The sequence below is a fragment of the Puma concolor genome, chromosome E4, assembly GCF_028749965.1.
Source record: "Puma concolor isolate L17-30 chromosome E4, mPumCon1.1.hap2, whole genome shotgun sequence".
NCBI classification, from domain to species: Eukaryota; Metazoa; Chordata; class Mammalia; order Carnivora; family Felidae; genus Puma; species Puma concolor.
Window position 1 is genome coordinate 26590579 of NC_141683.1, and position 13647 is coordinate 26604225.

The window sequence follows — 13647 nt, forward strand, 5'->3', positions numbered from 1 at the left end:
CTACAGCCTTGGCACTAAACGTGATGACCTACTTCCTGCTCCTACAGAGCATGTCAGTGAATGCTCTGTTGTCCTGGGGGTGACAAACTTCCCGCGTGGGAGCTTTCTGGTGAGGCTCGGAGAGCCAGTTAGCATCCCTCATGGTAACTGGAGGGGAGGCAGGACTCCAGTCCTTGGCTCTCACTCCTGGTTTCACCTCTCATCTCTTGCTGTGTGGAGAATCCACACCTCAGGAGAAGGGAGCGCCCTTGTTATCGGGGTGTAGGGCGAACGGTGGTTATAGGAAGCTGAAATAGTAAGGGCCAAACTAGGGATGAGAGTCGGTGGATGTGAACCCTTCCGACCACGGAGAACTAAGACTTGGCTTTGCTCGTTCCTTAGAGATCTTCTGGCTGAGTTAGCTGGTTTAGTTGCTAGACGACAACGTGGTGGGGCTGAGTCCTCAGGAACAGGGGCCTTCTCTCAAAGAAGGAGATACGTTGACCACCCCCTACAGCGTAATGAATATGACCCTTGATCCCAAGATCCAATAAAGAGTGAACAGCTCAGCTCAAGCCACCGGCTCTCTGCGACAAGCGACCCTGGTCTGTGCCTTGGACCGTAGGGCACTGGCATCCCTCTGTGAGCAAAACACAGTGGTACCCAAAGTCTGAACTGAACTAGTGAAGAAACCAGAAACCAGACACTAGTGGATTCTGAGCTAAGGAAAGCCACACAGAGTGAGCTTTGGCTCTTATGGGGGCTGTTCGGAACCCTCATCCTGGGCAGGAAACGGACGAAGGGCCCCACTACCCGGGTCCTCCCCAGCGCATGCAACCCTAGACCTCCACTAATGGCTTCGGAAGCCCTCTTCCTTCTCCTTCGACTGCTGTTCCCACCCCACTGCCGCCTGAGTGCGTATCGATTTCATTAAGTCATAATTAAGCCGGGCTAACAGGCCGCTCTGAGCCTGGGGGAGTTCACAGGATCTCTTTAATGGCATCTACGCTACCCACCGCAGCTGCCGCCGTGCCCCGCTCAGCAATGCTTACTGTCGATGTACTCAACCACAAAGTCAGTTCCGGGCCCGAAATTGTGCTTCCAGGTGATGTTGGCCCATTTACTGTTGGGGAGGACCGTGACGTTCCATATGGACTGCCTGTCGGGGGCTGGTGGGCAGGTTAGAAGAGGGGTTAGTGATGAGGAGACAGGCAGCTCCGGAGACACACGCGTGCACACACACATGCACACACACACACATACACACGCGTGCGCGGCTCGGAAGGGGAAGAGTCAGAAGTGGCTGTGCAGGGGGCCCGACAGCGCTCCAAGCTGCAGCCTTGGTGGCCAGGCCAGAGGTCGCCATCCAGGTACGAGCGGGCGCAGACAGGAGGACCTGTATGTGAGGGAGAGCTGGAAACTGTGTGTCCACACAGGTGGGGGTAGGAATGAAAGAGGGGGTCTTGATCCATGCCATGGGAGGCTCGGACCTGGGCTCTTTCCCTTTTTTGATCCTTTGTCATGGGTTGGAACGGTGCAGTAAAACCTGGACGCCGGGCAAAGCTCCCCTGGCCATCCTACAGACAGAGGGGCAAAGAGGTGCCAGCCTCTCTCCCTTCAGCTACAGACACTCTACAGGAAGGAGAGCAGGATGTTTAGAAACCCCTCAAGAGTCGTGATGTGTAGAAAGCTCAGGACCAAACGTGGGAAAGCCTTACAGGGCTCCTGAACCGGGAGAATGGTAACGCAGACCGGTGATTCGGGAGTCCCTGGGTCAGCACGATCCTGGATTGTGCGGAACATGGCCTCAGATTATTTAAGGGGACTTGGGGTCAACAACCCCAGGGTCCCAAGTAGAGACAGTATGAGCCCCTCCTCTCCCTGAGCCCCTCCTCTCCTTCTCACGGGCTAGGTGGGAACCAAAGAAGAGAACTCCTTCTTGACCCCCAACCCCCAGCGTTTGAGACACCAGAAAAATCCAATTTTTTTTGGCTCCTCAGCACTAAATTGTCTTTCAGGCTTGATCTCCATGCAGTACGGAAGACATTAATTATCTAGTTCCTATGAGCTGGGAGCCACTTTATCAAAGCCACCGCACTGTCTGAAACCATAGCCTGTGGACAGGAGAGTGGCACTAATCTTCAAACGTAATCATTTTTCAAGAGTCCCAGCAGTCTGATTACCCCATTTCCCGGCAAAGATTTAATAGTGGAGTACTAGCATGAAGCCTTGTATTTCAAAGACTTTACAAGTGTGGCTCCTGTATATTTTATTAGCATGCAAGGGGGCACTGTCACTAACTCACTTGTCAAATATAAATGAATAGAGTACATTGGTGATGCATTTATTCATTATCCATTTGACATGTGACTGAGTCTGCAGGGCTGGGGAAGCGATAAAAGATCTCCTGGTCTTTACTTCAAAGGGGGTGGCTTCTCTACTACAACCTTGTCAGTTGCGGGTTGCCCCAGGTGAATGACTCATGTCAGGTGAGGGGCCAAGAAAGAGATTCCACTGATGGCACCACAGGGCATTCTCCATGGGGAGGGCAGAAGATAGGCTTCTTTACTTATCTGCCAGGTGTTTCCATTGTACTGGCGGCTTTAAGCCACCCCAAATCCCAGCTCCTTGGAATCTCACGACTCTTGCTAGTGGGAATGAATTATGAGAACTCATGATTTGGGAACTTGAGCTTCTTCTTCCTCAGCTCTGGGGCCTGGAAATAGCCAGAGAATTTGGGTTTACACAGTTTGGCCACCAATACAATAAATGACCCAAATCTGACTCTCGTAAAGGGCGTGGAGACTGGGGCATGACTGGAGCAGAATGACACAGAGGTGGGAGCTGGGGGAAGGCAGTGCCACTGCTAAAGAACTGAAAAGCTCAGAGAGGAAGACCAAGAAGGAGAGCTATCAATTACTATAAAACACAAAAAGCGTGAGAGGAAGCATGGATTGTTCTGCGGGCTCCCAGAAAGGGAGAATTAGGGGGTATCCCCTGAAATCTGAAAGAGACAAGTTAAGGCCAAATAAAAAGCCCCGTTTCACCCTAAAAGAAAGGAAATTCAGGAAACATTGGGTCCTAAGATATAAGACATGAAAAAGCTGAAAGACGGTTAAAAAAATCGTGGCTGGCAGAACCACTCTCCTGTACTGAGGGAAGTGAGGATGTTTGCGGGGTGTCCGCAGGCTCTAAAGATAAATTCAGGGGCACAGGCAGGTCCTCTGCAGCGTCTTGGACAGTTAGAAGTCGCGTGTGAGCGTCAATGGGGCTAGTCCTATGTGGCAGCAAGGCCGATCTTTCCAGAGGGCAGTAACTCTGCTGGGAGGCAAGGTCCAGTCCCCTACTTCCTTCTCTGTGCATCTGTTCTGTGACCTCCAAGCATTCACGGGGACACAGGGCCCTGCTATCATGCAAAGATGCCTCATCGTGGCCCCAAAGAACACCCGATACCAAACTACCGGTGGGAGCTTCTGATGGCCTGCCAGGCTTCTCCTCAGCCAACGTCTTCCTAAAGTCTGTATTGTTTCAATTCTGGATATTGTATCTTTAAAGCAAATCCGTGCCTTCAAGGCCTGAGGAACACCGTGTCCCCGATGTATCACTCGCCTCCCCTTTGGGCTCACGTAATTGAATTAAAGACAATACTCACAGGGTGCATTAAGCCTCCACCCTCATTCAGGTGCTGAGCCGTGAGGCCTCGGAAGGTAAAGGGACTTGCCCAGGACGCAGAGGGGTCTACAGTCCTACAGCTGCTGGCGGAGGGCTCTGGATGCCTCCTGCGTCCCCTGCCAGCTGCATCACACTGTTTTTATAGCTGGCCCGTGGGCTCTGTGAACTAGAGGCCCTCCCCTGGATGGTAATGAAAGAGTGTTTGATGCTTGGTTCTTAGAGGGACGGCTAAATTGCCCAGGGGTTCTCCTCAGGCTGGAAGGACAGAGCTTTCTGGCCTGGCTGCACACGGGACAGCACATTTTCTGGGCTCAGCAGGCCAGCCCTGGAATCAATTCTTAAGGCTGCGATTCTCCCTTCGGGTGTGCATCTAGGGGCGTGGGCGTTATGGGGCTCCCTGGCAAGGCTCTTTCCCGGAAGCTCTTCTTTTAAAAAAAGGGGGCAGGGGGCGGGGGGCGGCCGGAAGCGTGCTTTGTGGGGAGACGATATGAGGGAAGAGCAGGGTTCTGGGAACAGAGCTGCCCGGCAGGGCTGGCCACTCCCCACGCCTCAGCCTTCTATGTTGCAGGGCTGAATGCGACACGGCCGGGGCAGGAAGCCCTCTCAGGCCAACTATCCGGGGTCAGGCCCGCGTCCTCTCTCCCTTCCAGGGTGCTCAGCCCTAAGCTGCTGCTTAGCACGGAGGTGGAGGCGGCCCTCCCATCCGGGACCCGGGGACCCTGCCTGAGGAGCGTGGCCCGCTGTGAACACGGATCTGAGGCTAGAATGGGGGCGTGGAGAGCCGCCCACGGATGGGCCGAGGTGCTCCGTGCCCCCGGGCTACCAGACTGAGAATCCTCGCCACGTGTGCCTTCAAAGTGGAAACAAAGGGCGGTGGTGGCCAACGGCATCCCAGACCCGCCTCCCCCACGCGGGGAGCCTCCCGCGGAGGGATCGGGGCGCAGGGACAGTGGGCAGTACCGGATTCGGGCATCTTAGTCCCGGAGGTGGTGGCGGGAGGCCTCTCCGTGGTGGCGGCGGCGGCGGCAGTGGTTGTAGTTGTGGCGGCGGTGGTGGTGGTGGTGGCGATGGTGGTAGGTGCGACACCTGGGATGGTGGGGACTGTGGTGGCTTCGGTGGTGGCAGCGGTGGCAGTAGCGTCAGTACTGCTCACAGCGCCCGTCGCACCCACCGGAGTCGGGGGCAACGTGGGAGGAGCTGGGAGGGAAATGTAAAACAGCCGAGTCCGGTTGGTTCGGGCGTCCCCGGCCTGGCCTCGCGGCCCCCGCGTGCAAGGCAGGCAGCCCGGTGGGGAGACGGGGCTCGGTACCCGGGAGCCCCCGCAAGCGTGACGGACCGGGTCAGAGGATCACGGGGAGAGAACACAGCCATGGGCGAGGAAGAGAATGAAGCCCCGTGCGTGTTTCATTTTCTTCGCATGGTCTGTGTGGCTCAAAGCGCCCAGCATGCACCCGGCCGAGGGTGAGGGTGAGGATGGCGATGGGAAAGGACCCGCACCAAGTCACTCCGGCCCCAGGCACGGCTTGGGGTCCCAGGCCAGCGCCACCCAGACACAGGCCAGGCAGCAGCCCTGGAGCTCCAGGCTTGGAGGGGGGCAGGTGGCCGGCTGTGTCCTGCAGGAGCACCGGGACGACTCCCATTCCCAACCATCCGCTCCCAAATTCCCCTTTCTCATGGCTGCTCGAGTTCTGACACCCCCAAACCCAACCAGAGAGAGAACAATCCCCACTCTGTAGGTCGGCCTCCCGGCATGGCCCGCGTCTCCTGTCTCACTGTCCACCCCTCCCCAGGCACTCAGCTCTAGTCCATGGCCCTGCCTCTCCTCCCTTCTTCTCTGCCCAGTGATAATCCTCCCTAACGTGTAGTAACTCCTCTCTTCCCAGCACATTTGGGTTTCCCCTTCACATCAGGACGTGGGAGGGACACTAATGCTGCCACAGCATAGTCTGTGCTTGGTAGATGGAGAAATCCCAGGACGCAAGCGAGATACATTTGTGGGTTTCTTTTTTGCATAAATCTGCAGGGGATTGGTTCAGATCTCTGCTCGCTCTCACACCTTCGTCTCCCATCCGAAGCTACCCTCGATGCTGGTCAGCCCCAGGGGACTAGTGTCTATGTGACATCGCTTCCATAGGCTTGCTTTCCTTCTACAGGAGGATCATGGCAGCTACCAAAGGGCTGTCCTGTGACCCTCTCGTTCCAATATTGCCAAAGCCGAGGTGTGAGAATGATGGGGGCAAATCAGAGACAGAGCCCCGTCTCCTCTTGCCATCTCTTGTAATCTGATTAGGGTCGACTTTATGGGGCAGAACGCAGGGATGTTAAGATATAAGACACTTGTAACTCCAGAGGAATAGCGACATCCCAGCCCTATCTCTAAATCTCTAGAAGTTTAGGAAGAAAATAAGCTCACTGCCCGGGGTGGGGCCAGGGCAGGGAGGGAGCCAGAGACAAGTGACAGGGAGCTTTTCTCAGGGGAGAATGAAGACACCCTAGGCCTTTCCAACAAGAGTCTGACCAACAAAAGCCCTTTCATTCCCCTGGGTGTCCAATATTACAAGTCCCCATAGAGAAGGAGGGGCTGTTCTGGGATCACAACTGCTTCCCTATTTGCAAGATCAGAGGCAGTGCCGGACCCTGAGGCTGCTGACAGCAGAAGTCACATTGGGTGGCCAAGTATGTCCCATGCATTCCAAAGATTCCTGGGCAGGGTCAAAGCAGGCAGTGCTATATTCCCTATACCTCCCGACTCAGACATCAGGAAGGTGTGGGGTGGGGACCATTCCCCCTCCCCACTGTTGAAGCAGGCCCAAGGTGGCCCCAGGCCTAGAAAGCTCAGTGCTATAAAAACTCAGCATGAGGGAATTCACCTATCACACTCACCAAGACCTACAGACAGACACATGGAAAAGCCTGAGAGATCCACAAGGCCAAGGTCAGCTCTCTCCCAGAGCTGGCCCCTTGCAGGTCCTGTGCCGTGGACACACATGGACTTTTCCTGCTGCTCTGTGCTGCAGGAAGGAAACCTGAGAGGCTATCTTGCCCATCGGGGCAGGTCTTTCTCTGATCTGCTTCCTCCTCAACAGGGTATTTTCTAATAATTTCTGGCAAATACAGTGTTCACAGGGCCCCCCTTTTCTATGACCACTTAAAAGGCATCATCAAAAAACTTTGGGAAGATGCTCCTTTTGAGTTAAACTTATCCCACTCTGTGTAGCGCAGACCTGGGCAGCGGTGTTGCATTTCCGGGGCCCCCTGAATCAATGTCATTTCCCCCCAAAGCTGTACACACTCATGTGCCCCTTAGTTCTTGTGAAGTGGAGACACACACACTACATCCCACAGGCCCCCAGCTAGGCTCGCACGCACCTCCCCGGGCCGTCCTCTGAGAGCTTTAGAGACAGAGACGCTAAGAGAGGCTAGGTGAGGGCCCTGCTGGTCAGAGACAAGAACAGGAAAGGACTTTGAGGATGCTGCACTGTCTTGTCCCTGTCCTTCAATGGCTCCTTCCACCAAGCGTGACCAGAAGGAAGCGTTACTGACGAAGCATTACTGACCTAAATGCTTTTCCTTCAGCTCAGCGGCAGCAGCCCTGGGGTATTAGGGAGAGGGGGACAAGAGGCAAGTAGTGGTCTCCCAGGCGCCCTCCCAGAGGGTGCCCGTCATTGGAGTCACCATGGAGGAGGCAGCCCCAGCTGGCTGAGGTCACAGCTGGCAAATCAGTGTTCTCTCTGGCCCACTCATTAGCTGCATCTATTGTCCCATGGCCGGACAGGGCCAGACAGACAGGGAGGGCAGAGGCGAAAAGGAAAGGCTCTGGGTCAGGTGAGTGAGTTGTTGGAGGCTCCTACAGGCGCGAGGGGAAGGCAGGTTTTCACGGGGAAACCGTCCAGCGCTCAGGTCAAAGGGGATCTAGAGGATTTCGTCCCCTGGGGTGGGGTTCGGGTAGAGGACAGAAGGGGGTCAGGGGCTTAGAGACAGAGTGGCCCACAGGCTGGACAGGCATGCTGCTGGGCTAAGAGGGCATCTCTAGTTACAGCAGGAATTATGGGATGGAGAACCATAATTCTGTGCACTATGTCCGTCAGTGATCGGTGGAGAGCACCAGCCTTGACCCCAGAACCTGCCACGGGGCTGCCCACCAAACATTTGCAGCTCTGAGTCACAGACGAGGACAGCAGTTTCCAGACATTCCAAGGTGGAGGGTTCAGTCCAAACATGTCCACATGGCGCGTGGACTACCCTGGCCAAATCACAGATGGCCAGGGCAGATGGGCAGCAATCCTTAGAGACCACAGGCACAGGTGCACGAGAGGGGTTATTTTCACGGGGTAAGGTATGAACAGATCGGTCTGGGGTAAAAAACAAAACAAAACAAACAAACAAAAAAAAACAACCACCCAGGTTTGGGGAAGATGAGAGGGAAGGGAGCAGTGGGCTGGATAACAGGCCCGTGTCAAAAATGTGGAACCTGGGCTCCATCGCTTGGCACCTGCAGATTGTGCAGAAGGTTCTTATGAATTTAAAGCTGAGAACAGCTGGTGCCATCAGCACATCTCATTTACAGAGAAGCGCAATGTGCCTCTACCAGCATGTCGTGTGGAAGCCGGCGTCCAGGAAACACATTTGACAGAGGGACAGAGCCCCTGAGCTCATTGTGCATGCCACGGTGGGCCTGGATCTTTTCTAAACGGGAAGCGGAAAGTAGGGGGTTTGGAACGATCGCTGTCCCTTGCAGGGGCCACTCGTGAGAGGGGCAGTCCAGACTGGCACGGTGCTCACTGAGCAAGGCAGACCCCACGCTACCAGACCCGTCTGCCTTGGGTCCCAGGGTGCCAGATGGTGGTGGTGCGGGGGGGGGGGGGGGGGGGGGGGGGACGGCTGGGAGCTCTGACCAACGAGCTTCAAGCTAATTCTCTTGGTGCCCCGAGTCTCCCCTTCTATGTTTGCTAAGCCTGCTAGGCCACCCTGAGCACCTGCTAGAATAGTTCCAGAAGAGACCCGTGTGCAAACTTGAGTCAGAAAGTCAGGACAATGCCCAGAGTCCAAGGATGGCCTTCTCCACGGTCCCCGGGCCCAGGACCTCTCTCGACTTCCTATTCCAGAGGAGGAGTTCTGACCCTGTGCGGAGGCCCTGGGACCCACCAGCTTGGCTGACGATGGGGAGGGGGGAGGAGGGGCCTGGGGGAGGGAGGGATGATGGCGGCACACCACCCACAGGTCTGGCAAAACAAACAAACGGAAGGAAGCGGGTGTGCAACAGAAATAGAATCAACCTAAAACGGGGGTGGGGGATAAATGAGTCAAGGCGGGGAGGCAAGCAAACTAGGTAACCCTCCATAAGCCAACCCCCAGATTCCTCACCTGCTTCTCCATCCTCCCCTTAAGAGCTTAAGGAGGCTCTAGTGACCCCCTGCCCCACAGCCTTTGCTCTGCCAGGGTGAGCCTTGTCCTCAGCTTCTGAGGAGGGCGGGGGGGAAGGAACCCTGGGGTCCCCTGCCTAGCTTCTCCAGCTTGAGGACAGGCCTTCTGTGGTGGCGACGCGCCCTCTGGTGTCCTCAAACCCACAACATGAGGGCTTGAGAGGAGCCATGTGGTTAGCAGGTCTTTCCTAAGCCGGGACCTGCGTGCCCACTCCTCCCTTCTGCTGTGCCTTTACCTCCCGGACCCTGAGAGTGGAGGCTGTTCTTAATGCTGAAGAATCTGAGAAGCTGGGTTTCTAAGGGGCGAGGAAACAACCGGCCCGTGGTGCCCGCTAAGACGCCAGGTCCTGGAGCACCTGGCCCTATCCAAGGACAAGCTCACTCGTCGTCGCTGACCAGAACCCATGGTAGATGGCAGGGCTGGTGCCGGGCCCCCATGCAGCATGCGTGGTCGGCATGCACAGCGTGCTCACCCCGTAGGTCACCCTTTCAGGGGATGGCAGCCTGACCAGCAGACTGGGGCCAGCTGCTCTCATTCATGGTGCAGCATTCCTTCGAGGGGCACAGCTGGCCACCCAAGGGCCGTGGACCCTCTCTCTGCGTTCTGAGATGTCAAGCCTAGGCGAGGGCCCAGGTGGGTCAGGGGAAGTAATCACTCAGCTTCTAAGAGACCTGCAGGTGCAGAGACTGGGTCTGGAGCCTGTGTGTGCGTGGGGGGGGGGCCCTTCCTGAGCCATCCCAGGAGGCCAAGAGTAAGTGAAGGGAAGAGGGGGTGTTTGACCTCCTCCGACCCCTCCCCCACACACATCCTCCTTGCCGGTCTGGCTTCCCAACCACTGAAAGGGTGAGCGTGGAGCATGCCTTCATCCCGAGCCTCTCCCTCCTTCTCCACCCTGGCTGGGCTGGGCTCCGCCTGCACCGTCCCATGCCATGCCCATTACCTCTGCTGCTGGTACGGTACCTGCGGTTGGAGTAGCTTCAGAACACAGCGCCCAAGATGGCCAGAGAGAGGGAGAAAGGAGGAGAGAGGGAAGACAAAACACAGCACAGGTGAAACCACGGGACAAGCAAGCAGAGGAGCGTCTGGCTCAAACCTGACCCAGACAGTGTGGCCAGGTGCTGGCTGCTGCCCCGAGGACGCCAACTGGTGTCCAGGGCTCATGTTCAACTTCCCTGGGGCCTGGTATGTTCCTACAGAAAATTTCCACCGGGATCTGGGAGACCTTTCTAATACACTCTGATTCCACCTCCACTCCAAGACTATCATCTAGGAGGTGGCCGCAGGGACAGTCTAGAGTGGTTTGTTCCCAGCTCTTTCCTCCAGGGTGCATCCTTCCCTGGCTCGGCTGATCTTTATGAGGCAGGCTGGGTGGCCCTTCCACGATGCCAAGAATTGAGGGCATAAGGTGTAGGTGGCATAGCAGGCCACCAACCCCCGTAGAAAGGATGGTTCCTGTAGATCTTTGGGGGAAGATGGTGTATAGGGTTGGGGTGGATGGAGGAGGGGCGAGCCTATTTCGCGAACCCTCCCCCACACCGTCTCAGCCTTGGAAGGCCGGGGAACCGTCACAGATTGTGGCCCTCAGGCCCGGCTCCTGTCCTGAGGGTGTGCTATCCTAGTTTTTTCCCAACAGCTGTATTTTATGAAATAAGAAACCCGACTGTGGATTGAGAGCCCTAAAAGGAATTCCTGAATTTACTGCAAATCCCTAAATTGAGAAGAAAGTCTCTCTTTGTCCTCTTGTCCCCTCGGGCTGCAGAACTTATCCTGTGGTGGTCGCTAGGGCTGGACAATGGGGCTTTGTTTATCTGATGCTCTGCATTGGGCTGGAAACGGGGAGGTTACAAGAGGCTCTCTTTATGTCTCTCGTTATAGAATTAAGCAATCAGGAAAGTGCACTCTCCCGTCTGGTCAGGCCTTTGCGAAGAAGACTACATCAGCCACTTGCCCAAAGTCCCCCAGCCCGAATAAACTGCCTGAGTGCCCAGAGGGTTTGACGAGCACACGAGGAGGGGGACTTATAGGGTGGCTCACTCCTGGTTTACAAGACCACAGAGGGACACAGGAAGGATTGTCAGCCTTTCTCCAGCTTGTCTGTCCCCTCTCCCGCCTGCCTCAGCACTGGCCTGCTGGCCCTGGGGGCGGGGCTGGGGAGGAATGCAGGGCTGCTGGGAAGCTAAAGTGAGGTCCCAGGGCAAGGCAGCAGGCCTGGGCCAGCGACGGAAGCAGAGACTCTGCTGGGGTGGGAGAGGGTACTCAGGAGGTCCCATCCGGGCCAGGGGCAGGCCGTCGGACCTCAGCCTGCTGGGGTAAGCACTAGACAGGGTAACCTGTTGTCTGCTTCACTGCCTCTCCTGTGAAGTGTTGCCTTGCAGGACTCACCCCTCCTCTGCACAGCCACCGACTTTCCTCATCTGAACGTAACATTTCTCATGTTGAACAGCGATCAGATATCCTTGTGGCTGTCTCCCCTCCTAGGCGGTAGTTTTTGGCACAGTGTCTCACACCTCGTGTGCTCAGGAAATGGCTGTTGAATACCCCACTGTGCCTCTGGAGAGGCAGGGGATCCCCTCCTTCTGGAGAGGGTCTGCCACATCAAGGTTTCTGCAGCCTGGCATCCCTGAGGTTCTGGGAGCCGGCACAGGCACAGGTGGGCCTGGAGCCCCCTCTAGTGGACGTCTTAGGCAGGCGCACTCTGCCGCTGGAAGACGCCAGGAGCCAGGAGCTGAGAGCGTTTGCGCCTCAAGAAGCTGGCTTGGCCAGTGGCTGTCTCCCAACGCCCCCCACCCCCTCCCCACGACCTGACAACTCACTCGGCTCAGGCTGCAAGCAGGCCCTCTTCCTTATTCCCCCAGAGAAGGCAAGGTGATAGATGTTAAGTAGCTGAGAAAATCAAGACAGAGTTGGGATCAGGTCTGACTGCAACCATCTAAGAAGATGTGAGTTTTCCAGATACTTCGCCAGCACCTACCTCTCAGTATATGAGACGGGCTCTCTTGTATCCTACTGGGGGCTGGAGGACCCGCTGCCCTGTTTTCTTTCCATCCCAGGAGGCCATCAGGTCAGGGTGTTTCTCTAGGCATCTGAATTAGCTGGGACCTTTCATCCCCAAGGCCACCGTAACGCACCTACCTTCGTTCGGGGGTGCTGGTGACTCCTCTGTGGCTGCTTCCCCAGAGCCCACCTGCGTCCTGGCACTGAGGGTAAAGCGGTAGCGCGACACGGGGTCTGCTCTTTGCATCGTGAACTTGGTCTGATTGGGAGAGAAGTTTTCCACTATCTGCTTTCCTAATTTGGTTCCGTTAACTGGGGAGAGATAGGTAAGTGGAATTGAACTTCAGCAACATTGACCGTGGTGGGTTGTACAATCTGCAGCTGGGAGGAGAAAGCCTTCCCGACTCTGCTGGAGAGGGCACATGTGGGACCTGCCCCGAAACCTTAATGACCTGGGGGGGTAGGGGATTTGGGTTTAAGGGCAGAGCGCTGGGCGAGACCCCTCCGTCTCTCCCTCCGATGACACACCAGGGTTAATGCTTTTTCACTGATCTCATTATCTCCAGCTCACTGCAAAGTTATGTGGCTGATGCTAAAAGATTTAGTTTATAATCCCCAGGCCTTTTCAACAAGGACAAAACTTGAGTTCCTTTCTTCCTTTCAAACAGAACTAGGGCACAACCACTAGAGCTTTTGATCATTAATGCCTCCTCTGTAAAAGGCCTATTCACTATACCTCAAAGGGGGACGGTCAGGTCCAGAGATCGATTCAGAACCGCACAGAAGCACACAGTTGGCTATTAAAATCGTCAACCGCACCACACCTGGCCCTCTGAGCTTCCCGATGCGGTACAACATCACCTACTTTAGAAGGCTTACAGCTTTTCAAATGTAATGACACCCCTGTCCTTGCATGGTGACACTGAGCTCTTAAGGTCAGGTCTTCCCTACTCGGGCTCTTGACGGAGTCGCTCTATATACAGCTGCCTTAACATAAATGACACCTTGTTTGGTGTCCCCAAGGGTCGTGTGGATTCCCTTGCATGTAGTCTGCCCCATCGGAGGAGGTCAAAACTGTCTCTCCTAGACTTACTGCTGGGTGTCGGAGACCCTAAGAACCCTGAGGGGCCGAGTTGCACCCCTCATTAGACCAGGAGCTTCCTCGGTCTCGCCTGCCTCTCCTAATCGCATGGGGAACTTCTCCCAGGTGCCTCTATCCCTCTGCAGTGCCCTTTGCACCCATAGGCTTCCTGCCTCGATTCCTTCGAGAGTTGGTGAGAATGGGGTTTCCGATTCCCAGATTAAGAGAAAAAAAGGGCGGAACGTACAGGCCACGTATTTGAGAGTATATCCGATCAGGATCCCATTGGGGTGTTCTGGATGATCCCATTCCAGGTTGATTGTCTCCAGGTTGGGCTGCCGGACTCGGAAACGCCTGGGGGCACTGGGTACTTGGGGAAGGAGGAGAGGGCAGGGGAGATGAGGGGGAGGGGGGAGGCAGGATGAGGAAGCACACAAAAACAAAGCACAAGCATGAAGGTGTTGACCTCTGGGCAACCCCCAGGCAGGATAACTGTC

At 55.9% G+C, this 13647-nt stretch overlaps 1 protein-coding gene across 18 annotated transcripts in view; it reads right to left on the reverse strand.

Moving 5' to 3' along the window:
• Positions 1-13647, reverse strand: part of NFASC (neurofascin) — a 182065-nt gene that overhangs the window by 19224 nt on the left and 149194 nt on the right. For 9 of the 18 annotated variants that reach the window (XM_086693729.1, XM_086693726.1, XM_086693734.1 and 6 more), the window contains 5 exons: positions 13398-13520; positions 12208-12381; positions 10036-10050; positions 4612-4848; positions 1032-1148 (listed from right to left, as the gene is read on the reverse strand). In XM_086693729.1, coding sequence (XP_086549855.1) covers positions 1032-1148; positions 4612-4848; positions 10036-10050; positions 12208-12381; positions 13398-13520 — 666 coding nt within the window. The remainder of the gene's footprint in view (positions 1-1031; positions 1149-4611; positions 4849-10035; positions 10051-12207; positions 12382-13397; positions 13521-13647) is intronic. The other 9 variants (XM_086693741.1, XM_086693739.1, XM_086693737.1 and 6 more) reach the window with 4 other exon arrangements.